The sequence below is a fragment of the Cydia amplana genome, chromosome 12, assembly GCF_948474715.1.
Source record: "Cydia amplana chromosome 12, ilCydAmpl1.1, whole genome shotgun sequence".
Taxonomy (NCBI): Eukaryota; Metazoa; Arthropoda; class Insecta; order Lepidoptera; family Tortricidae; genus Cydia; species Cydia amplana.
Window position 1 is genome coordinate 9,410,644 of NC_086080.1, and position 26,569 is coordinate 9,437,212.

The 26,569-nt window shown below is 39.2% G+C and overlaps 2 protein-coding genes across 2 annotated transcripts; one reads left to right on the plus strand and one right to left on the minus strand.

The window, feature by feature from the left end:
- Positions 1-591: 591 nt before the first annotated feature.
- On the minus strand, positions 592-15,660 carry LOC134652996 (WD repeat-containing protein 75). Its single transcript, XM_063508269.1, has 11 exons — positions 15,499-15,660; positions 15,217-15,418; positions 14,521-14,798; positions 13,314-13,504; positions 12,503-12,667; positions 11,574-11,761; positions 10,255-11,022; positions 9,576-9,717; positions 7,971-8,113; positions 2,035-2,223; positions 592-904 (listed from the first exon to the last, which is right to left on the minus strand). The coding sequence occupies exons 1-11, from the start codon at positions 15,606-15,608 to the stop codon at positions 605-607; spliced, it is 2,676 nt and encodes an 891-aa protein (XP_063364339.1). The 5' UTR covers positions 15,609-15,660; the 3' UTR covers positions 592-604.
- Positions 15,661-16,199: 539 nt separating this feature from the next.
- On the plus strand, positions 16,200-24,209 carry LOC134652978 (ribosome biogenesis protein WDR12 homolog). The gene is made up of 9 exons (XM_063508244.1): positions 16,200-16,343; positions 16,432-16,728; positions 17,480-17,620; positions 18,337-18,512; positions 18,955-19,031; positions 20,085-20,229; positions 21,643-21,744; positions 22,235-22,364; positions 24,068-24,209. Exons 1-9 carry the CDS (start codon positions 16,285-16,287, stop codon positions 24,207-24,209), a joined length of 1,269 nt encoding a protein of 422 aa, XP_063364314.1. The 5' UTR covers positions 16,200-16,284.
- Positions 24,210-26,569: the final 2,360 nt, after the last annotated feature.

The window sequence follows — 26,569 nt, forward strand, 5'->3', positions numbered from 1 at the left end:
ATGCTCACAAAATTTCACGAGAATCGGTTGAGTAGAGGAAAACATCCGGACATACATACGAAAGAATTTTTACCCAAGCTGAAATAGACACCTTCGCTTCGCTCGGCCAATTAAAGATAATAAAATTTTGCAACAATTGGTAGGTATATCACTTGCTTTACTTAGATTGCAGCTATAATAATCTTGATAAAGAGGTAACTGAACCAATGAAAACCGACGAGTGTAATTAGATAGGTAGTTATACATTACTTATTGTAAAGTGTAAACAATGTTGATGTCTGGCGAGACGTGTACATTGTGAAAATATAAATAAATATTTGCATAATAGGAGCTTTATCTGATAACACCAAAGTCATATAAATACAGTATGTAAACTAACGAAAAACATTTACTAAAACCCGTTAATGTGTAGGTCACACTGAGCAACTTTTACTATGGCACCGACCCCGAAATCGCGAAAATATATTTGGTTACAACGCCCCGCCCGCCGCCGCGCGCGCCGTGCTCTTTGCAAACGCTTCATAATGCAGTGTCTTTGTATTTCTATGCGGTTATCAAAGGGTAGCTAGAGAATAAAATGAAAACACAAAATACACTAAAATCTTTATTTACTTAAACCAAAAATATCCCCCGCCGCATCCTCCTGAAGCAACGGCGTCGTAAGTATTTTCTTTAACCGCTTCTTTTTAATCGCTTCGTAGTTCGGAGTCCATAGTTGCGTCTTGGGCTCGTCCCGTGTCTGTTTAACTTCTTCTATATCATCGTCTGAAGATAGGTCAACTTCCATGATACTTTTGTCTGTTTCCTCTGGGTCTTCGGTGATTTCTTGCCCGGATATGTGTTCGAGGAATTCAGTGCAAATGAGACTGACTGGCGGTAGCATGTGTGGCGCGGCTGAGAAGAACTGGAACAAAGATTAACATATTTTAGTGATGTTAAACACAACTTTTATATTACATTTTGACAAAAAAAACCGTCTATGATAGCCATCTGTTATTATTCTAAATTGTTTGTCAGGTAGTGTTCGAGTTGTGTCCGACCGTCTCTGTCATTTTTGAACGAAATATAGGGATGTTTCCTGTATTTAAACCTATATTATTTTACACCATGGACGAAATAAAGCCCATGGAGTATATGGATTATTAATAGAAAAACTTAGAGAGCAGTTATTTCTTGTTACAATTTCTATTTAATAAATCGGATAGAATAATCGGATAATCGTTTTGACACTTGGAAAAAAGAAACTGATCTGACTAGTAGGAAAGTACCCTGGTACTTTCCTACTAGTCAGATAAAGTACAGATAAAGTACTTGGTACACAAACAGAGATATCAACAAAAGAGAGAGCAGAAGATTGAATATCATCGTGAATGATCGGAAATTCGGAATGTACAGTCAGCAGCAATAGTTGCTAAGCGGGCGAGGTGTTCAAAATTATCTTGACGCGACTTTATTGTTAAAATAATAAGAGCGCGTCCAGGTAATTGTGAACACCTCGCCCGCTTAGCAACTTATGCTGCTGACTGTACGAAGGTTAGGGTAAGGGTATTTGGCTGCAGCCGCGCAACGTCTTTGGCGGTCAAAGGTCAACCTTTTTTTTTTCGACGGAGTGGGAATGCATTTACGCACGGTGTGTGGGACTCGCCGCTCCTTATCCCTCTCTTGGCGGGGGGGGGGGGGGGAATTTGGCCCTACCCACTAAACCCAATAATAATAGCGTAAGCGCCAACAGCCATAAGGTACCTTTACCCGTGGGACGTCACATATCATTTATATAAAACATCCTGGGCACATGTCCTTCATCCAAGGGTTTGGGCAGGCGTGCCTCACTCCGCGATTTCGTCGCTTTGCTACAGGTAGCTAAAAGTACATCCGTTCGGCCCCAATTATGGGGAAAGCCATAAGCCGCGCGTGGCGCTGTCGCCACCTAGCGGCCATATCTGTGCTGATGGTAACAGACGCGTTTTGTTAGAGAGTGAGTCTTCTGTACTTATTACTATTATTTATTCTGTGCCACGGCATACAAAGACATACCTGTTGAATAGCTCCGCTTCCCAAAGCGTCTTGGTTAAGTTCTTCCAATTCCCCTGCTTGCGCGGGCGTGACTTCTGACACCTGCTGCTCAGCCAGTAGGGCCCCAAAGTTGGATGTGGGCAGGTTCGTGGCAGAGATCACTTCTAGACGGCCTTTCTTGGACTGCTCGGGCTCGAGACAGTAGATTTCCTGTATTAATTGGTAACTTCATACATTATGGATGATAATAGTAATAATAGGTTAGTATTTTTAGTTACAGATTGCTTTTCCACCATTGACGTATATCTCAGGACTGGCCTTACGGGCAATAAGAATTGGGCATGAATAGGACCAGTATAGCGGTGTGACACCGCTACAACGCGATTGGTTGATGAGTTCGCATCACGCGCGCGATTGGTCGCAACTAGTTGCGTTAGACTGCACGATTGGCTCGAATTCATGCGTGACACCGCTGAACTAGTACCATTTTTGGTGCCCGTAAGGCCCGTCCTGAGATATATGTCAATGTTTTCCACCAAAGTACGGGGAAGGTACAGTCAACAACAAATAGCGAGCGACGGCAGAAGTGGCCAAATATATCGTAACACTTTTATTATCATAGGAATAAAAATGTGTTCCGACATATCTATATATATAAACGTGAAAGACCTGACTGACTGACTTAAATCAACGCACAGCCCAAACCGCTGGGACTAGAAAGTCCAAATTTGGCAAGTAGGTTCTTTATAAGGTCTAGGGGTCCACTAAGAAAGGATTTTTCAAAATTCATCCCCTAAAGGGGTGAAATGGAGGTCTAAAATTAAAAAAACTCCTGCGCGTGCGAAGCCGCAGGCAGAAGCTAGTTGGATATATATGATCCGACTGTACATCGAGAGGCCTAAACTAATAGTTTTCAGACATTAATGGAAATAAACAGTGATCGGAATTGGTAGTGCCATTTCACGGGACTTCGGTGCGTAAGCTTAGTATGGATATACCTTTTCACCCCGGGATTTCATATTACCTACTTCAATTAAAGACATGCCAAGAAATATTTTTGTGAAAAAAACCGGCCAATTGCGAGTCGGACCCGCGTTCCAAGGATTCCGTACATTAAGTCCGACTCACGCTGACTGCACATTTCTAATAGGTTTTCCTGTCATCTATAGGTAAAGAACTATTTTGTGTATTTTTTTCAAAATTTTAGAACCAGTACTTTCGGAGATAAGGGAGGGGGGGGGGACTATTATCTTGAATAACGGCTAAACTATTAAGCCAAAAATTATAAAAAAAAAAATTTCAATCCTTACAATGAGCTCTTTTATTTGATATGTAACACGACACGATATAGTTTGAAAAACTATAATTTTCTCATTTACCCCCCAAAAATGGCCTCCATATTTAAAATTCATTTATTTGCGTTACACGTCCATCTTTGGGTCACAAACTTACATATGTGTGCCAAATTTCAACTTAATTATCCAGTAATTTCGGAGAAAATAGGCTGTGACAGACGGACGGACAGACAGACGCACGAGTGATCCTATTAGGGTTCCGTTTTTCCTTTTGAGGTACGGAACCCTACAAATAAGAGTCTTGGAATCCCGAGTCTTATCCATGTTAAGTACAATGTTTGAGGTCATTCACCCCAAATGGCACTACCTATTCCGATCATTGGAAATAAACCATCCTCATTAGGTATATTTCACATTATCAGATAGGGCCCGGCCACATGTCAGCGGTGCGGCGCCGCCGCCGCCGCGCGGCGCGGCACCGCAGAAATCTGCGGCACCGCAAACCGCTCTGCGGCGACGCCCGCCGCAACGCAAAATTTTGCGGTGCCGCGCTGCGGCGCCGCAAAGCGGTGCGCGGCGCCGCGCGCGGTGCCGCAAAGCGGTGAGTTTCGCCGCGCGCGGTGCCGCCGAGCGGCGTGCGGCGCCGCAGATTTCTGCGGTGCCGCGCCGGTATTTTCTTTTGAAATGATTTGCATCTTCATTCATTATACGAAGATATGGGTTCACCCAAAATTTTCTTTCCAATTGTTTTTTTATTTCTGCGCCTTCTTAATAGCGCTGGCAGTACACAGAGAAATTCAGTAAAATGCTGCAAATGATGTTAAAGGTATGAAAATCGGTACGATTGATATTTAGGACATTTGAAACAATTTGACCCGAAGCACCATTAAATAAAAAAAACGAGATGAGTTATCTTTATTTTGTATGGAATTTAAAAAAAACTGTTTTGAAACCTATCGTGTGTGGTATTAAACGAAAGGGATTTCTGAGCCGATTCCAAAAATATCATATCATTACATTTCAGTCATTTTTTTTTAATTATAATAAAAATAATTTTCAAAACATACCAAGTTTGGGCTTCTCCAGATACAATACCGTTCAATATCTTTTTGTAAAATATACCTCAAATTATACCTAATATCCTCATATCTAACCTTAAGAAAGCAATTTTGAAAATAATTACATGAAGTATTTTTTTTTTTTTTCAATTTTACAAAGTGTGATCTATGATATGAATCTCTCAATTAAATATTTAAATAGAAAGCATAGTTTTTCCAGAAAGTCGCTTATATCTCGGAATCTATAAGTCGTAGTAAAAATTATCTATGTAAGAATTAACTGAAAAAACTCACCTTTAACCCACGCTTTTAATAAAGACGCCACGAGTATTTTTTGACTCCGTTAAACAACGTTGCATACAATACTTTTTCTACGACCAAGCACTTTGAAAAAAATTGTAAATTTAACAAATATTTTTCATTCAACAAAAATAATACTTTAAACAAGTGGAATCATATAGGACATATATGTAGGTAAACAAACCAAAAGTATATAGCTAAGATACGCGACCCGGCCACCGCGGCTCGCGCCCCACGGCCGTATGGTCAGCGACACCTTCTAGCTAGTAACTCATGAGGCCCTGGTACTTGCTCTTAGTTAAATTACAATTTTGGATAGTTTTTTTCTCGATTTTGGCCGCAGTAGCCTATGGAGACTAACAAGCAACGCTAAGCGGTGTTCGTAGTCTATGGATCTTGCTATATTACGGGTGTCACATGCGCGTTCTGACTTCTGAAGGAATTTTATTGTGTCTACTATAGAACCTAATGAATATTTTGTAAATTGGCAGCAATGCACTTAGTACTCATCTGTCTGATCTGTCAGAGATGACAATTAAAATTAGGTTGGCAACAATGTATTTCATACAATATTTTTTAAGTGGTGATTACACGAAGTATCGTAAAAGTACCAAAAGATACTGCGTGTATGCACAAATACTTTTTTGGGGAATAGCCTAAAGACTTGTCTTGACAACTATAACATAGGGGTTTAAAGGTGTGTGTACGACCTTTTAAATGACAAATAAAGGTACGGGAGTAGAAAAAATTAAAACAAATATACTAAATGTAAATATTTTCAAAATTGCTTTATTAGAATTAGATATTTATTTAATCTTTATTGCACAAATGAAAATACAAACGTACAAAAGGCGGACTTAATGCTAAAATGCATTCTCTACCAGTCAACCTTCGGGCAAATCAGATAACTTGTAGGCGGTGCAATATCATGTTATAATTACAAAACAAAGTAGGTACCTACTTTTACACAACTATAGGTGAACCAGGATCTATTGAGGGTGCGCCATGTTGCGGAATTTCACTGGAACTAATTTTTTCATACTACACTGAATTGTCACCCTATACATGAGAATAACAGCGCCCTCTTGACAATTATCATATATTACTGGTCAGGCTATAAACAAATACAATGAATATAAATAATAAATAGATATGGATATGAGGATATTAGGTATAATTTGAGGTATATTTAACAAAAAAAAATTAACGGTATTGTATCTGGAGAAACACAAACTTGGTATGTTTTGAAAAATATTTTTATTATAATTAAAAAAAAATGACTCAAATGTAATGACGTGATATATTTTTGGAATCAGCTCAGAAAGCCCTTTCGTTTAATACTACACACGATAGGTTTCTAAACATTTTTTTTTTATTTCATACAAAAAAATAATGACGTCATAACTCCTCTGGTTTTTTTTTATTTGTTGGTGCTTCGGGTCAAATTGTTTCAAATGTCCTAAAGATCAATCGTACCGATTTTCATACCTTTAACACCATTTGCAGCGTTTTTTGGCGAACCGCTATCCAGGGATCGGATACCGGTATTTTTTGTATGGGAACGGAAACGGTATTTTTTCGTTCTTTGCTAATTACTTCATTTCTAATTGGGCAATCTAATAATACGAAGTCGTAACCTACAAACACAACTGAGTGCTACATCTCGAGTATAAAATAATTCGAAAAATATGGTTATTTCTATGTTTTTGCAAAAAATCGGTTCCGATCCCTGCCGCTATCGCTATAACAACAGCAAGAGCAGAACACGTGTGAAGGGATCCATGTCTGATTAAACTACTGGTAGTCGAATTTTATTCTTTACTATGCAGCGTGGCATCGCACGCGGCGCCGCACGCCGCTTGGCGGCACCGCGCGCGGCGAAACTCACCGCTTTGCGGCACCGCGCGCGGCGCCGCGCACCGCTTTGCGGCGCCGCAGCGCGGCACCGCAAAATTTTGCGTTGCGGCGGGCGTCGCCGCAGAGCGGTTTGCGGTGCCGCAGATTTCTGCGGTGCCGCGCCGCGCGGCGGCGGCGGCGCCGCACCGCTGACATGTGGCCGGGCCCATAAGCATTGATTCTACTACAAAAATAACTACTTTCTTATCACTACATAGTAAAAAACAAAGTCGCTTCCTGCTGTCTGTCTATCTGTATGTATGCTTAGATCTTTAAAACTACGCAACGGATTTTGATGCGGTTTTTTTTAATAGATAGAGTGATTCAAGAGGAAGGTTTATATATAATTTGTTAACCCGTGCGAAGCCGGGGCGGGTCGCTAGATTCTTATAAAACAAGGTTAGTAGATACGGGAATACTTACGAATTTTGTTCTTCGAAAAGTATCTATTACACTTACACCATAACATTGTATAGCTTTACTATCTCTTTCTCTTTGTATAGTCTTGAGTGAAATATGACCTCAATGTCACGTTAGATGGTATTTTTGATAGGCAAGTATTTCAGAGCGGTTAGTACGGTAAAAAAGCCGCCAAGTGCGAGTCGGACTCGCGCACGGAGGGTTCCGCACCATCAACAAAAAATAGAGCAAAAAAATCGTGTTTATTCGTGTGTCCCCCTTAAATATTTATTTTATTTTATTTTTAGTATTTGTTATAGCGGCAACTGACATACATCATTTGTGAAATTTTCAACTGTCTAGCTATCGCGGTTCATGAGATACAGCCTGGTGACAGACGGACAGCGAAGTCTTAGTAATAGGGTCCCGTTTTCTACCCTTTGGGCACGGAACCCTAAAAATTAGCATTGACACAATTTGGCATTTTGCTTTAACCTTTTGAACGTCACGTCTGTCATATACGGCGTGTCATGGCTGTCAAAGAGTTAAGTAAATATTTGTTTAGATTTGTAAGTATAAGTACTTATGCACAAATAGGTATTTAGACAAAAAAAATAGGCATCTTAAAGTGTGAGTACTCCGCCGGGCGCCGTTTCTCTTTTGAGAAACGGGCCCCAGGTAGATGCTACCGCTGGTTAGTACAATCCAATGTGTATCTACTGCCTACGGCTATAGCGATGTTAATTGACAAACATTAAATATTGCCATGAATCTTTTTTTAAGGCGTTTGCGGTTTTGAACACAATACTGAATGTATTATTTTCACGAGATCAGTTCAAAAGCTACAGACTATAACTAGTGTTAATCGGAAAATCACGACGAGTGGCAACCCTGGCGCGTGTTCCAATGCGGTTGCGTAATGGCGTCGGTTGCGATATAAAACTAGATCTCGTAAAATATAAGGTTAGTGTTCTAAATCTCTTAATAATAGGTATGTCAAAGTACTTACCGAATCGTTCCTCATGAGGTACAGGCGCGCTTCGTATTTCGTCGACTGAACGAAAGTACATACGTTGATCACACCGGTCCTAGGGTCCAACACTCGATTCTGTTTCACGATAGGTGTGGAACTATGCGGGTTGAATACGACCACTGGAAATAAAAATAAAATGGGTCTTCTCATTATGTTGTTTTAGGTATTTCAAAGAATGCCAACAAATAAAACGAAGGGATTTAGATTACCAACATAAATACAACAGGTATGTAGGTATGGTATTACTAGTTCGAGCATTGATATTTCGCATGGTGTAATTTTTTAAAGGAAACTTAACTTTATTATATTGAATTAAGACTTAGGTTCGGTTGCACCGAACTGTTTGTCATCGTTAAAGAGTTCGCGCTGGATTTTATTGTTTGGAAAATTTCATAGTAAAACCGCCGCGGCGCGCCGGGTGAAGTTGATCAGTCTGTTAAGTGCGTATGGTGCAAATGGCACTTAATATCCAATTAATCATAGATTTTGAGATAGGGCCGTATTACAGGCAGCATACGATTTACCAGACCTCCATAACCAGAATCTAAAACACTCAAAAACAGTCTGCTCAAAAGCCAGACTGGGATCCAATCGAATTCAACTTACCATCATTCTGGTCGGTGACTATCGCCATCTTGTTGGAGTGGATGTCGGCGACCAGACACGTGGGTCTGATTCGTACCAGCCACTTGATGGACAGAGACAGGAGACTGAACACCGCCAGGCAGTTCTCAGTTGTGCACACTAGTTGAATCTACTTAAGAGATAAACTGAGATCCGACTGAAATTCAACTTACCATCATTCTGGTCGGTGACTATCGCCATCTTGTTGGAGTGGATGTCGGCGATCAGACACGTGGGTCTGATTTGTGCCAATCACTTTACCGAATATAAGACAGGAGACTGAACATCTAGAGGCAGTCCTCAGTTGTGCGCACTAGCTGAATCTACTTATAAAGAGCCAAACTGAGATCCAACTGAAATTCAACTTACCATCGTTCTGGTCGGTGACTATCGCCATCTTGTTGGAGTGGATGTCGGCGATCAGACACGTGGATCTGATTTGTGCCAATCACTTTACCGAATATAAGACAGGAGACTGAACATCTAGAGGCAGTCCTCAGTTGTGCGCACTAGCTGAATCTACTTATAAAGAGCCAAACTGAGATCCAACTGAAATTCAACTTACCATCGTTCTGGTCGGTGACTATCGCCATCTTGTTGGAGTGGATGTCGGCGATCAGACACGTGGATCTGATTTGTGCCAATCACTTTACCGAATATAAGACAGGAGACTGAACATCTAGAGGCAGTCCTCAGTTGTGCGCACTAGCTGAATCTACTTATAAAGAGCCAAACTGAGATCCAACTGAAATTCAACTTACCATCGTTCTGGTCGGTGACTATCGCCATCTTGTTGGAGTGGATGTCGGCGATCAGACACGTGGATCTGATTTGTGCCAATCACTTTACCGAATATAAGACAGGAGACTGAACATCTAGAGGCAGTCCTCAGTTGTGCGCACTAGCTGAATCTACTTATAAAGAGCCAAACTGAGATCCAACTGAAATTCAACTTACCATCGTTCTGGTCGGTGACTATCGCCATCTTGTTGGAGTGGATGTCGGCGACCAGACACGTGGGTCTGATTCGTACCAGCCACTTGATGGACAGAGACAGGAGACTGAACACCGCCAGGCAGTTCTCAGTTGTGCACACCAGCTGAAAGTAATGCCATATTTGTGAATGACAAAACAATTGAATAAATCAAGTAAAATAACATGGAATAGATAGCGAAGTACTGTTCCGACAATATGCAGCCATTTTGGCTGTCGAAAGTTGACGTTTAACAATTACTTAAGTTACTACGAAACATATGGCGCCGTATAGCGCCATCTAGTTTGGCTGTCAAACTCAGGTGAAATTTCGTCAGCTTAACCCGCTTCTGCATTCAATAACTCTTTAATGCTAGGTAATCGCAAAATGTTATTCTGGAATGTATATATTTCGGACTTAGTGGATCGATGTTTTCTATGAAAGTGTTTAATTTTAAGATAAGTGCTAAGGGGCTGTTCATAAATTACGTCATCTATTTTTGACGATTTTTGACACCCCCCCCTAAAATCATCCAACAACCATGCTTCGAATGACACCGTTTCCTCCTACGTCTTGCTACCATCATCCGATGTCCAGACCCCCCCCCCCTCCCTAATTTGAAATGACGTAATTTATGAATAGCCCCTAAGATAAAATACTCACATAATGAGCAGCGTCATGGCTTCCAAACTGCACATGCTTCCCCTTAGGCCGCAACGCCGGGTGCGACAGAGTCGTCTTCATATTGCACAAATGCGTATCCCAAAGCGTCAACTTACAACCAAACCACGCCGCTATCAGCGAACCATCCTGCGATATCGCCACTCCACCCATTTCCGTCTCAGAATCAACCTCTACCGATTCCAATTTTTGAGTCCCCGTAGATTCTTTATGCATATTCATAATCCTCAGTATAAGATCGTCTCTCTTACCAACCGCCTTCATATAAGGCAGGTCGACTTTCTCAAACAAATTTTTCACTTCGAACTTCTTTATATCATTATAAACGCTGCTTGTCGAGAACTGAGCGACTCCGGAAGAGTAATAACACGCTGTATAGCAGTACCATGCGCCCTTCGGCTTGTTGTGAATTTGGATTTGTGTCCGATTCCATATTCTGAATTTCTGGTCTGTGCCCGCGGTAACGCAAAACGTTGCTTGGCTGTTTAGGGCGATGGATAGGACTCTTGATCCACCGTGGGATAGGTTAACGCAAGTTGCAAGTACGAAGGGAACGGAGCTGTTTGGCCCTGTCTGGGCAGCCCAGAACTTGAGTCTCTCCTCTGGGTATAATACGCCGTCGTGTCTGTATTCTGATGTCACGAGCCAGGTCCCGAGCGAGTTCATGGCAGCGCAGGTCACTTCTGTTTCCAGCGGTATCAGGTTGTGTTTAGATTCTGATGGGATACTGTTCGTTTGTGTTATGTCAAGCTGAAATAAAAATATGAAAACAAAAAATAAATAAAAATAAAGCAAAATACATTCATTACATCAAAACAAATTGACGTGGTCCCCAAAATAGGCCGAGCCTGTTATCTTGGGAACTGTAGAGTTCAAAATTTATGCTACACTTGGTTGTTTGCAGATTACAAAAGTCTGTGACTATTTAGATTTTAGGTAACAACATTTATTATGGGACGGAATCGCAAAAATATCAAAATATTGGCATTTCAATTAGAAAATCTCAGCAACTGTTCCGATATTTAAAAAACAGTTCATTTTTATGAGATTTCGGAGTTAGTCCAATAGTAAAAGTTGTTTAGTACCTACCTATACCTACTACCGTTAACCCACCTATTAACCTCGCACTATAAATGAGTAAGGGCTCATTTAGACGGCGCGCGAACTTGCATGCGATTTTAGTTACATTGCGGACCATGGAGGTGACATCAATTCGGCCGACCGATCAAAAACGCCATGTAATGAAACCGTCTAAATGAGCCCTAATGCGCGATATATCAACATTTAAATGTCTTACTTACATTGAAGAGCATTTTGTCGGTCTTTGTGGAGTACATCTGTAGGTGTCCCGGCCGTCCGCCCATAAACAGGCAACCAGTCAGCTTCTGGTACACTAAGGCACCGCCCGTGGACCGGGCTACTGACGATAGTCCGCCGCACTCCACAATAGTGCAGTGTACCCGCATTTGGGCGTTGGCTATTACCACGGCTGGAAGTTGAAGAGCACATAGTAATATGAGAATATGACCAACCATACAAGAAATATTGGCAGTTGAATATGAATCAATAGTGTAGGCAATAAGGTTAAATTTCTTTGGTTAGTAAAGGAGAAACGAAACGGAACAAATGCAAGTCCATATCAATTAGTCATTAATAGTACATTACATACCTAGGGAAGTGAATTCGTGAATGCTCGCAGGTATATCGCATAAATATGCGATCTGGGGCTTTACGAATTACCGCCCGTGGTTTGTCTAAAGTCTTGCCTTGGCCAGGAAGTGAGATTTTCTCCTCGCGTAGCGGGTAGAAAATCCCACTTACGGGCCTAGGGTGACGTAAAATTTATTTCAATTTCTTTTTAAGTGAGTAAATAGTACTATAGGTAACACTTAGAATCAGACCAAGCTAACTCTGCAGCGATGGTGATAGCAGACTGTGCTAGTGTTATTTTAAATGTCATAATTTCATAGAAGTTGATGTTTAATATAAGTAACATAACAATTGCACGGACTATGCTATCAAAATCGCTGCAGTTAGCTTCACCTGGCTCTAGGGCCAGTTGCATCCATCAATTTGTTAACATCAGATCTTTACCTAAGTTTTATTGTATGGTAAAATTTCATAGTCAACTGCCTATGAATAGTTGATCTTGATCAATCAGTAAATTTGTGCTCGGTGCAACTGGCCCTTAAAAAAATATAATAAAGCATACATCAGTATGGTTACTTACAGTTGTTAGATAGAGTAATAGCAATATTGGAGTGGCCTATGGCGAGGTATCTAATGATTCCCGGCAGCCTGGGGATTAAGTCCTTTGCGCCAGCCTTGTCGGACAAGTTAGCTATATACCATTTTACCAATACCTTCTCCATTCCTCCCGTTATGAGATATCCACCTGGAAAAAAATTTATGGGATTTTAAAAATAACAATTTTAACCTAAAAATTTTATTAGAGAATGCTCGCTCCAGTATTGAATGTCAATATCGATAATCGATATTCCCTTCAGGTACTGCTTTTGTTAGGTAATTATGGCTCTATAACATTCTTTTATGTAAATTATAAACAACAGTCGAATTGAAAATTGTTAACTGAATACTGGTTTATTGCGCCAATTTTAAATGTAATAAGACTAATAATAAGCTAATAAGGGGCTTTACTGTTTATTTACCAATTTTATGTAAATATGAAAATAATAGTACCAAATACAAAATAAAGCATAGTAGATTTTATTTTTTGTCACTCCCACAATGGAGCCTTAAGCTCAAGACTGGACTCGGAAATCATTTCTCTCCCTTCTCCCAAAGTTGAGTAAAAAATATTATACATCCAAGAAATGCATTATCTTATACCTTTAAACGAGCAATTCTTATATATATATTTCGGGGATCACGGAAACAGCTCTAACGATTTCAATTAAATTTAATATATGGTAGTTTTCAGGGGCGAAAAATCGATCTAGCTAGGTCTTATCTCTGGGAAACGCGCATTTTTGAGATTTAAATGTTTTCAGAGCAAAGCTCCGTCGCCCAGATATTTTTACCTGATGTAGAAAATCGCACAGCAAATGCAGGCAAGAAATGCCAATGTAAAACTTCCCTTGCCACTTCTTTGTAGTGGAAGAGGTTGCCTCTGAAAATGGTAGCTCTGCCAAGGGTATCCACAACGGCCACCACAGGCTCGCTGTGGTGGGTCGCCACATCCAGAATACGGAACTCATTGTAGTTGGAGTGACTGAAATTTGTGAGAAAAGTGTAATTTTACGAGTTTACAGGAGGTATAAGTGTTCCACAATGGTATTAAGGGCCAGGTCTGCATATTATGAAACGTCCGTTATTGGTTATCAGCGATTGCAACCACCATGCAGTAGGCTTAGTATGAGTGTGCCACAGTATCTTGCATAAAAGATTTTCCTTTCCTAAAAGATACCTAAAAGAAGAGCCCCGCGGTAGTCTATTTCCTAATACTAACACTGGTGCCAAATTTGTAATTGGGAGAGTTATGACTAAAAGTGAAAATTGAGGATTTTTTTTTCTTTTTCAGTTATAAAACAATTTTAAATGGATGCAAAGTCGAAAAATTTACTTTCTTGGGTGGGACTTGAATCAAGAACCACTAGATCACTAGTACAGTGTTCTGTCATCTGAGCTACCAAAACCCAAAAGCTTAATAGAATAGAATAGTTTGTTTGTCGACACACAGACAGTAGACATATTTTTTATTTATTAGAGCTTTCATTTATTGCACAGAGAATTGTAAATTTTAAGTTATTTATAATACTTATTTGATACATATATTTTTAAGTTTTTTATTTTCCTACTGTAGACCCCTTCTGGGTAAAAGCCTCCTCCAGCTGTTTCCATTTGGATTTATCTAATGCTACACTTTGCCATTCTTTGCCTGCAGTGGCAACAATCGACAATAGACATAATTACACAAAAAGAACATAGTGAAAATAAAGTGTTTCTGCTTGATAAAATATTAACTTTAAATGGAGTTAAGAGATTTGAGACTTTAACCTTTTCGACGCCGTGTCAAACACAAAAGCTTACTCAGACGCCACGTCACCGAAGTGTCAAAACTGAAATTGAACTTTATGCATATGCACCTAGGCCTATGTTGCTCTGTGGTCTATGACTGCTTAATCCATCTTTAGCGTTGGACCTGCGGTGCGTATATATCGGTCATTGGCGTCCAAAAGGTTAACCAACTTTTTTTTTTATTGTACATAAATATGTAAAAATACTTACAAGGCATGGACATGTGCTTTGTCCAAGTTTTGAATGAAAAGAAATTTGGTTAAATTTGATATGGCAGCAAATCTCTCTCTGTTGCACCATCCTATGGCCACCCTAACACTTCCAAAGTAAGGTATGTCCTTGTTAATATATTCTGCATCTAATACACCAATCTTTGGATGGTATGTTGCAAGACATATTTTATTTTCTTTACCAACTGAAGTTATAAAGCATCTCTCACTGTCGACTAAATCAAATGTGGTGACTTTTCTATTCTGAAGTTTTAATTTCTGAAATAATAAAGAAACATATATCATTAAATAAAGTGCCTCAAAATTATTTAAAATAAAGAAGATATAGGAACAGGCAGGTCAATCTGTATGAAAATCTATCTGCTTTAGTACCTATTCTTAAAAGTTTGTCTTCATATAAACACTAATATTTATACAACTGTGGCTTAAAAAAAATGCTTACCTATACTATGAACAAATTCATATACTATAGTTAGACTTTAATGATAGTTTTATTCCGCTCATTTAAATATATAATTCATTTACATATATTAGTAAAGTAGAACATCTCTAGTTTGCTTAGTAATAAACATGTGATTATATTTAAATCTTGTTACACATCTGTATGAAATTTATTAAAGACAAAACAAGCTACATATTTCATATTTCAGGAACCAATTAGGTACTTAATACTTACAAATTCCCTGAGCACAGTCCCACTTTCCAAAGTCCATGTTATAAGCATACCACATCTAGAGCAACCGTACAGATAGCCATCCTTGTCGAAACAAATGCTGATCAGTTCATCTATGTCTGTGTCAGCTTCAAGGGTTCGCACCAAGTCTCCTGTCTGAACATTATACACCCGAACAATATTTTCGACTATTACCAATAAAGATCTGCGAAAATGATAAAAAATAACTATTAAATAATACTTTTGTTCACACCAGACACGTACCAATAACAAAAAAAGACTTACTGTTCATCAGGCGAAAATACAGGGCGATGGTCAATAATACTTCTCCCGGCCTTTCTAGTCAAGGTATATTTCGTAGGTTCTTGATTAGGTTTGTGTGTCTTCACTACCATTTTGCAATTTGTTATTTTATTTCCCTCAAACACATGCTTTCTAACCTAGTCAGTAAACTCAGCAATGCAATGTCAAACTGACAACTGACATTTTCTTCATGCTTTATATTGTTCGAGGTAAATTAATAAACTCAACTTTTAAGAATCCGGCAACTTGGCAAAAAAAAGAAAATGCCAAGTCGATGTTTTAAAGGTTATCACGAACATCATGTTAAATATGTTGTCTTTTTACTGTATTTTTCAATGAAATAAACTTTAACCATTTGCTTTTTCAATATGTTGGTTATGTTGGTAGAAGATCCGTTCAAAATGCTATAAATAGGGCTCCTAGAAGAATGGTTCAATAGGAATTTTTAAGAATTATTTATAGATAAGTCTAAAACTAAAGACGAAATAATGCTAATACTTATATCTAATTACATTTTTAAAGCTTACAATAAGTTGGGTTTATTTGTACATTACGAGGCGTAAATAAAAAAATACGCAAACAGTAATTGAACAGGTCCCTCAGTTGTCATTGTCAATGTCAAATCTGTCAAACCAAAGGCGTAGCTTATGCTCATCACTCATGTTGTGTCAGTGAAATATTGTTGTTCCATGCACCTCAACACGTGCGTGTAAATTATATTAATTAGTATATTTATACTTAACAACACTAGCTAAAGAATAAATTATCATGGACGTCGATACAACGGAGGCCCAGTTGCAAGTCCGATTCGTTACTAAACAAGAACAGTAAGTACCCACGTTCATCTAAACAATTTTGCCGGTCTGGTAGCCTCATTAGTTCTGTAATGTTCCATGTGTATATCTTGTGTTTCAGATATGCGGTTCCCGACAGTCCCTACGCTATACAAAGCAATGTGCAACCTGCAGACCTCAACACATTGGTCAATGCCCTGCTCAAAGAGTCTGACAGCTCAGCAAAGACTGTTGAATTCGATTTCTTAGTGAGCGGGGAACTCTTGTGCTCGCCTCTTGGTGACCATCTTCAAGAGAAGGGTGTGTCTACGGAACAGACTTTGGAGGTTGAGTATCTGGAGAGATTCCCGGCGCCAAGCCCGCAGGACTGTTTGATGCATGATGATTGGGTTTCTGCAGTACAGGCCCATGGAAATTGGTACGATATGTTAATATAGCTTTTGAGTGCTACTTTAAAATGATTTAGTAATCACTGATTAGGTATTAGTAGCCATTGCAAAAGAAAAAAAACTAGATTGAGATGTTATATAGACTCTGACCATGCTAACTTGCCATGAATTTGGCAGTCAGAATGCATACATATCCCTATAAGCTCCATACTTGATGTACCACTTGAAGGCGTGAAAACTTATGGCGTTATTAATAAACGGCTCCTACCTTAATCAGTTGATAAGATAAAAGATAGTTTATTCAAGTAGGCATAATTACAATGTGCTTATGAACGTCAAATAAAGTTATGATCATTGTTTGTACCTATCTGTCATTATGCCATAGAGAGGGACAAATGATGATCATCAGCTGATTAACTTAGCAGATGTTTATGAATAACACCATTAGTACCTATGGTCCGACTCTAGCATAAACACAAAACTGTCAAGTGTCTGGTCTGTCTACATGGTCTACTGGAAAACGATTGTCAGTGTTGTTAATTAGTATAGGCAGGAGTTACAGAGCTTTTGAAACTTTGGCTCACACTTTGGCAACTGGTTTTTATATTCAGTGTTTTCAGAAATATTTTTTTTGCTTTAAGTACTAAATTATGTTTGTCAGGTCCAGGTATGTATTCAGGTCCAAACATTATAATAAGAAAATACCTCATCAGCCACACCAAATGACTTCTCAGGCTCTCAGAACTATATTTATCAGTATTTTTATGTTGTATGTTCTAGGATCCTATCCGGCAGCTATGACAACAGTCTTCACATCTGGACCACCAAAGGGCAGCACAAACTGGCTATACCAGGTCACACGTCTCCAATCAAAGCGGTCTCTTGGGTGTCCGTAAATGGTGATCAGGCAGTTTTTGCTAGGTAAGAAGCATCAATGAAATAAGAACCAATCTTTAGGAGAAGATCCCCTTGCTTAATGCGGCATTGGATTTGAGGAACTGATGCTAAGTATCTCTAAATATATTTGCTTGCAAAGTGATGTTACTAAAAATCTGAGCATTATAATTTTAGTTACAGAATTTAATTAAAGAATGATTATAAAACCTTATAGCCTGGACATAAAAGTTGCACAACTGAATAATTTTAGATTTTTTAATCATATTAAAATAATAATTGATGTTTTGTGCTGTATTTATTTGTAGTTTTAGTATATAAGTTAGTTTATAGGTATTTATTGTAAATTATCTGTAATGTGACTTAATTGAGATGTATTTTGGTAATTATAGAATATCAGCATGTTTAAGTACTTATTGTCATGGAGTAAATCAAATTTACATTGTTACTGAATAATTGCTCAAATATGTTTACTGCACATCACATTATTAGCCGGGTCCACACAGAGCGAGCATACTCGCAAGGCAATTTCCTCGCGCACAAAACGGCCAGTGCAGACGTGCCTCGCGCGCGTCTCCTCGGCCGAGGCACGTCTACACTGGCCGTTTTATCGCGCGTATCCTTGCCTGTGTGGACCCGGCTAATGCCTAGCGAGATACAGGGTAGTAAGAAATTTTTGGCCCTTTATCATATTTTAGAGATTACCTGTACATATAACTTCATTATATTAATATTATTTCTAGCGGTTCCCATGACCAGTCAGCCATGCTGTGGGTGTGGAATGTGTCCAACAACTCGGTGGACTGTGTGGTAACGTGCCGGGGACACGAGAAGGGAGTGGAGTGCTTGTCCGTGTCGGCAGATGCCTCCAGACTGGCCACTGGCAGCTGGGACACTAATATATGCTTATGGAGTGCTAGTGAGTAGATATTTGTAACCTATGACACTTGTAAAATAATATCTGTTTACATAATAATATAGTATAGAGCATTAAACAAGGAATATTCCTGATACCTATATCTTATCCGGAATTTAACGGATTAAAAATATGAATGGCCCCATATATAGCCAGGTAAATAAAAATGAAAAAATCTGACCCAAGACTTCCGTCCAACCCACTATAGGGACCGTGCCGCATCTTACAGTTCATGCACGCTGCTTTATATTTTACGGAGTTTTTTTTCGTGAAATTAACTGTATCTTACTTAAGGTTGAGTCTAGATTTTCCAATAATCAACAGAACTATTTTCTGTATTATAATCCAAATTTTAAGGGCCAGCAAATACGGGAACTACGGGTAATGGTTAGTTTTCTTCTAATTACTTAAAGAACTTCTAAATCATAATTTAATTGGTTTATAGGTCTTTCTGATGAAGACAATGTACCGGCCAAGAAGAGGAGCAAATCCGACCGTGGACAAGATCATGGAAATACACGGGTGAGTTTAACACTGTTCAATCACCACACGGGATTGGGCACGCCATTTAGGGTCCTAGCTAAATTGGTTGTTCCATTCCATAACATAAATGTGCAATTTAGCTAGTTCTAGAACCGTAAATGGCGTAACAATCACGGAGCGTGACTGTACTTGTATTGTGTATAAATGTAACCAGAGTACTTCAACCATTATCAGCCCAATGATCACTTAGTATACCCACAGATAACAAAAAAAAACAACAAACAAAAATAGTCTATTGTTTAACAGTACAATATTTACATAAAAGAAATGTCTGGCGGAACCCAAACTAGATAACTTTTATTCACCAAAAATTATTAGTCTAATATATATTATTAGTATTATTACTATGTATAGAACCGGCACAGAGGACCAGTATTTTGCGCCATAAGTTGTTTCCGGCCGACAACTAGTTAAAACTATGGAAGCGGAGCCTGAATCTCGCGACCTTTTGAAGCCTGTGTTAGACCATGTCGGTCTCGCATCGGTCTATTCAGCCACCAAAACCGGTGTTACACCATAAATCGTCTGGAATAGACGCAAAGGCCAATGATGATGATGATTTGAAGCTTCTGAACCTTCTATCAGACCAAAGCGAGTCTCGCATCCTGGTGCCCCCTTTTTTGCTTGAAAATAATACATAGTAGATTTTGCACGATACAGATAGTGGTAGTTTATGAGAAATGATCATGTAAATGTCAATCCCGTTTCACCCCCGGCATAGAGAAAAAAAGACATAGAGTGCTCACTCCATACATCAATTTTAGTACCAAAAAGACTATTAGCATCTAGCATTGAATAGCGGAACTATCAGTACTGCTACAATTGACAATAGATGTAGCAGATAAGACTTTCCGGTCGGTGCTACATCTATTGTCAAGTAGCAGTACTGATAGTTCCGCTACTCAATGCTAGATGTAGACACTGAAATTAATAGTCTGAACTGATGTATGGAGTGAGCACTCTTGTCTTAATTATTTCTCTATGCCCCCGGTGCCACGAATACATATTCTACGTCCTCCGTTTATGTCTCAGGAGCCACTGGCAACGTTAAAAGGTCACCGCGAGGCGGTGTCCGGCGTACAGTGGATGGACTACAACACGGTCCTGTCCAGCGGCTGGGACCATCTGCTCAAGATATGGGACTGTGAGCTCAATGGCATCAAACAGGACATTGCCGGTGAGTGTACCCATAGAGAAAAAAATACATAGAGTGCTCACTCCATACATCAGTTTTAGTAGCAAAAAGACTATTAGCATCTAGCATCGAGTAGCGGAACTATCAGTACTGCTACTTGACAATAGATGTAGCACCGACCGGAAAGTCTTATGCTGTTGAGATAAGACTTTCCGGTCGGCGCTACATCTATTGTCAAATAGCAGTACTGATAGTTCCGCTACTCGATGCTAGACGTAGACACTGAAATTAATAGTCCGAACTGATGTATGGAGTGAGCACTCTTGTCTTACTATATTTCTCTATGGTGTACCTAATATCATCAAGACAAGTGTTTACACAAGAGCGTTTTCCAAAAAAGTGTACATTTCATTCATGTCTTCAAAATATTGACTTCTTGGGCTCATTTTACTCAGAATCATTTGTACATTCACGCCTCATACATAAAAAAAATTGTCCAAAAAATTCCTTTCCAGATCGTCACATTCTTGTATGAAATTTTTTTTATTTGTATGAACGTCACGCACTGGAAAATTTTTTTGGGACACATTTTTTCATGTATGAGGCGTGAATGTACAAATGATTCTGAGTAAAATGAGCCCAAGAAGTCAATATTTTGAAGACATGAATGAAATGTACACTTTTTTTGGAAAACGCTCACAAATGGTCACACCTAAAGTTGCAAGTGTTATTATAATTAGTATTTGTCTGTCTTTCCATATTATTATTGTGAGCCTATTGTGTCCCACTGCTGGGCAAAGGCCTTGTGTTATGTATCTTCTAAAGATACCTACAAATTTTTCTTTAAATTTTCTGACATTCATAAGTGGGTTATAGTATGTCTACTATGTGTGGGTTATAGTATGTCTACTATGTATAGGTTATACATAGTATGTCTATTATGTTATGTGCTACTATCTCGTAAGACCCACCATATAAAGCTTTAAAATTTATAATTCGAACCTTATTCCATAAGTAAATAAGAACGAATTTCGTTTGTTTTAAAAAGTAATGAAACAGAAGAAATGCTACTTTATTTGGTTCACGAATGGTTCAAACTAGATTGCACGAATATGTTTTTAAACAGGTACCTATACCTACTTCTGATAAAAATTGTTTGATGCTATTTGGGTTTGGTATTAGTAGGAATAGTTTTTGCCACAGAACTGAAGACTATAGAGGTAGGTACACTAAAGACATAACTATGACTTTATATCAAACCTATTTCGCACGCATACATACTTATTTGGTTTTAGTCATTCGCCGATCGCCCTCGAGTTATGAATGTATGTATGTGTGTCTAAAGATGTCGAAGTCGTGTTATAAAATCATATTATTGCATCAGATTTCTTTGCCTATCTTTTAACTCGATAGTTCCTGCATATGGCTGTAGTCTGATTAAAATGTGTATTTCAGGCAACAAAGCGTTTTTCGACGTGGACTGGTCTCCGCTCAACAACACCATGATAACCGCCTCCGCAGACAGGCACGTCCGTCTATATGATCCAAGATCTCAAGGTAAGATGATTGACTTTTCCTATTTGTCTTAAGATTAAACTTTTATAAATAAGCAGTTAGGTACGCACTCTCATCCGCGTCAAAGGGTTTGCCAGTGCCACCTTGTGGCCTAAATATAAAACTTAAACTTAACATTGACACTTCGCGCTAATATGATTCGGTCAGGATTCGGTAAAGTTGTTGTTCTAATGTATGGGGAAGACAAACAAATTATAGCCAGCCTTTTATGAATGTAGTATGATACCTTTACTACCTTTAGGTATGGTGCTTTACGCATACTACCGTCCCATCCCCTCCCCATAAAAAGCTGGCTATAATTTGTTTTTCAAAAAACACACTTTGACCAAATCAATAAGGATCCCTGGATCATGGAGGTGATTTCTTTTTTGACTTGGAAAGAATAAAATATACAAAATGTCTTCACGGTTTTGAACCTCTTACACTTCCGAGTGTCGTAAATAAAAAGTAATAAATTAATATTCCGTTCCAGAAAGCATAGTAAAGACGACGTTCACGTCTCACACGGGATGGGTGCAGTCAGTGCGCTGGTCGAAGACGCGAGACACGCTGTTCCTGAGCGCCGGCTGCGATGGACAAGTCAAGCTGTGGGAGACCAGAAGGTTTGTTATTCGTTATTTTTTATTTATTTATTTATTTATTTTATAATCAACTATACAATACCACTTTACAGAGTAATCCAATACGTGATATGTATTACATAAAGACAAAAAATTAACACACTTAAAAATATTACAGTGAAAAACAGACTATAACTAAATATTTGACAGATAACATAATTGCCGGCTTGTTATCTTTGTGAATTCACTCAGAGTGCAGTTAAATATATCTATTTTGGCGGAGACTTCGTTCAATATTACTATTGCCCTGACAATGGGCGCTTTGGCAAGTAAATTAGTGCGCGCAGTTATGTGCACGACTGGTGCTGCCCTCATTTTGTCGGACTTTCTACGTTAAATCGTATGGAGTAAAATTAGTTCAAGCGGCTGCCGCTAGTACTAATGTCAGACATTCCATAAGATTACCCGTGCTTGTGACGATCAGCGCCACTTCCCCCTCCACCGACTTCGCACATTGCCAATTGTCAACTCTATGACGGCCAAAGAGTCGATTTTTGGATTTTTTCCGTTTTGTCATAAATTAAACTCTGTTACCACCATTGCGTAGACTATTAACCCTTTAACCGCCAGAGTCTGATATATAAGACATTACATATCCAGCTCATTTTCGCCACAGTCTGATAAATAAGACAAAGATCTGATTTGGTTTTTACAGCACATTTATAACTCCCGTAACTATGCCAACCTTACTCTGCGTGGTACAATTACTGTCGGTGGCGACACGAGCACGCTCGATCAAAAATTGCTGGCGGTTAAAAGGTTAAGGCGTCCGCTAACCGATGCGGGTGCACGGAGCGGGCGAACGCACGCGGGTGCCATTGTAGGTAAAATCCGTCGCACGCGTCCGCGCCAGTTAGCGTTGCTCATACTATTTTTCGCTTCCCCGCTTCGTGCAACCGCGCCAGCTAGCGGACGCCCATGGTGTGTCTATAGCACAGACAATCCAACCTCTAGACATAGCATAGTCGCGCTACCCCCTCTGCCACACATACGGTAGCGTTACTCCATCTTCGAGTCAATCCCGTGCCGTGATTGGTCCGTGTCTTTGAACGGACCAATCACGGCACGGGATTCGCTCACCTCGTCCCCCCGCACCCCCGTATTTTTGGCAGCATCGGTTTTATGAAATAATTGGCCTAAGCTCAGTCTAGATGTTGGATTGTCAGCGGTCTATAGTATCGTAAGTAGGTATCCGAAATACCATTACCATGACATGTTTACCATTTGAGACATTAGATTTTATTTTCATTTCTCATGGTCGTTGTTGTTCTAAAAAGTGTGCAGAAAATGATACGTTTCTGCACTAGAGCATTTTACTTTTCAATTAAGATTTTTTAATTTTTGTAAAGATAAATAGTTAAAATTTGGTTTTAAATGGATTTTTATACAATCCATCCTGATATTTAAGTCCCCATTACATAAATAACGATACTTTTACCTAAATTGTTCATTGAAAGTACCGTCAAGAAATACTACTAAAGTTTATACGTAGCCGTGTTTTTAAAAATGCACATGCATTTTACTTTTCTCGTTTTCGAAATGAAAAGTAGAGTGTGTAACTCGGGTGAAAGGCATCATTTCAGCCTCGGACTATTGGCAACTACCTCGGCGGGAATGAGTGCCTTTCACCCCTTGGTTAACAATCTACTATTGCGGACCTTTACTAACTTATTCATATGTACCAGTCCCCGCACCCCGCTGTATGACCTGAGCGGTCACGAAGACAAGGTCCTGTGCTGCGATTGGTCCGTGCCGTCCCTGCTCGTCAGCGGGTCCTGCGACAACACGCTCAGGATATTCAAGGCCAAGACCGCTCTGCACGCGTAAAATACTACAATAGCTAATTTAGACTCTCGCGTGAGCCACGAGACGAGCCGCGAGCCGCGCCACGAGACGCGAGTCCACCGCTTACACTCGCGTTCGGCTTGTCATTCGGTTATAAACCTTATGCCGTGCCGTTAGTGTTTAAATTATATTAGCTCGACGAGCTTGTGAGCCACGAGACGAGACGCGAGCCCACCGCTTACACTCGCGTCTCGTGGCGCGGCTCGCGGCTTGTCTCGTGGCTCGCGCGAGAGTTTAAACCGGCTACAAGAGTACACTGGAAAACGTAAGTTTTAACCCTTCTAACGCCAAGGACATTAAGTGCTGGTAGTGGACAGTAAGTGACCGCGATTCCATTATAGTTTCTGCTGTTATTTTAAGCTTTAGTTCGTACAATCGGCGGCCCTATGTGTGGCTTATTAAATTAAGTCAACTTAGCAAAAATGTGACATTTCTTGTGACTACATTTTCATGCAATATGGCATCTGTTAAATAATTAATGTGACTGTTTTATGATATGCATTTTGGTTAGGTAGTAAGTCGTTGGGTGTACAAACAGCCACAATGTCTTAACTGTCCATTGGTGGCCCTGATGCCATTTGTAATAAGAATTACGAACTGACAGTTAACAGTGTGGGCGATGGCAGTTTGTGCGGCCATATGCTGTCGTGAGCCCTGAGTATACATATATTTGACCAAGTTTTAAGCGTGTAAAGGGGCCCCTTAAGTAACATATGGCGTTAAAAAGAGTTTACATTCTCAGAAATATTGTTTTCAAATGCATTTGATTAATGATTCTTAAATTTTAGTGTACTCTTAAATTAGTCATAGCGAGATATTCATTCAATTCATAGTAATTAATTCAGTGGAATTGGTTTCAAAGGAAACTGTTGTAATTGCACAGGTTTTTCGGAATATATTTAATTACACAAACGGGTCTACCGCGATATAATTTAATTGTTTTTACCTTTAATTCCGACCCGATTCCCGTTTCCGATTTCCGTTTTTATATCGCGGTAGACCCGTTTGTGTAATTAAATATGTGTACAAAACGCGAGAGTATAAAGTGTTTTATTCAGAATATTCCTTTGTTAAAATGAGTAACTTTTCGATTTTCTTTAGGACACGAGTACCTATGTTATATGTAATTTACTATTCGTAATTTCATGCTCGCGGTGTTCATAAGCTATGTTAGGATAATGATTATCAATAAACAATATTGTCCACTTATTTAAATACTTCTTACTAAATAAATAGTATAAATGTATTTCTGTATACTTGTGTTAGTTGGGTGGGGCGTGTCAGAGCGTCATAAAATAAAATGATGAACTAAATTTGGTTTCGCTTGTTTTATTCAATCACTTGCTCTTACAAAATATGTTCAATGCAAAGGAACACGACTCGTCACAATAAAACATGCTTCTTAGTACCATTTTGTTTTATTTATATATTATTTTAGTTTCCATTCAGCATAACTATAAATAATGCGGGTCACATAAAATGCTCATAGCACAATATAGAAACTTGCAAACACTTTGTAACAAAATAGATACATAACTTTCCTCTGTGTTTCTCTGAGAGAAATGTTTACTATTATCATAGTTATGCCAAACCTCACGTCATAACACAACGAAGCAACATGTTCCTTAAAAATATTCTTTCTTACCAACAATTTCATTTCTTTTTTTTTACATTTTATGAAGTTTTATTTTCGCTTTTCGTATTTCTAGACTACCTAACTAAATTTTTAACTAAACTATGCTACTGTCTAGACTAGTCTGCCGGGTAGAACACCACACTATAATAATACACATTGGACAAATACAATCGTATCGACACTTCAGACAGATTTTTTTGATTAACTTTTCTTTCTTTACACTTAGTCAACTACATAACAAAAGAGGTGAAAGCAAACGTTGTTGAACGGAAACTTATTCGACGTGTTCGCTAATTCTCCGAGACTTACGCTACGGCGCGCGCGGCGGGCGCCGCTTCAGTCCATTCAAATTAAATTATTTAATAAACTAACAAAGGAAACTACCCTAGAGGGGCGCCGCGCCGCGCACGCCCGAACATATATTAAGCTAGGGCTCTATTCTATCTTAGCGTCGAAACATTTTTTGCTATTCTATCTATCTATAGTTAAGCCTAGACCTACAACTAGCCCTCTGTCGCCCCCTTCTACCCCCCCCCCCTCCCCCTTTCCCTAGTCGCGCTCTCTTATATTAACACTTACGTTTAAGAACATTTACTTACACGAGCTAAGAGTTGTATCTATTCACCGACATGGTATTTCTTCAAGTTTTGGTTTTATTAATTGGTTCCCCAATACCTAACATCGTTTGTGCTCATTGTTCTGATAG

Excerpts from the sequence above, each read along its gene's own strand:
- LOC134652978 (XM_063508244.1), top strand. The coding sequence starts at position 16,285 with ATGGACGTCGATACAACGGAGGCCCAGTTGCAAGTCCGATTCGTTACT. Across the intron at positions 18,513-18,954 it reads TATATGCTTATGGAGTGCTA|GTCTTTCTGATGAAGACAAT; the intron begins GTGAGTAGATAT and ends ATTGGTTTATAG. Across the intron at positions 19,032-20,084 it reads AAGATCATGGAAATACACGG|GAGCCACTGGCAACGTTAAA; the intron begins GTGAGTTTAACA and ends TTTATGTCTCAG.
- LOC134652996 (XM_063508269.1), bottom strand. The coding sequence starts at position 15,608 with ATGGTAGTGAAGACACACAAACCTAATCAAGAACCTACGAAATATACC. Across the intron at positions 14,799-15,216 it reads GGACTGTGCTCAGGGAATTT|AAATTAAAACTTCAGAATAG; the intron begins GTAAGTATTAAG and ends TTATTATTTCAG. Across the intron at positions 9,718-10,254 it reads GCCATGACGCTGCTCATTAT|CTGGTGTGCACAACTGAGAA; the intron begins GTGAGTATTTTA and ends CATTACTTTCAG.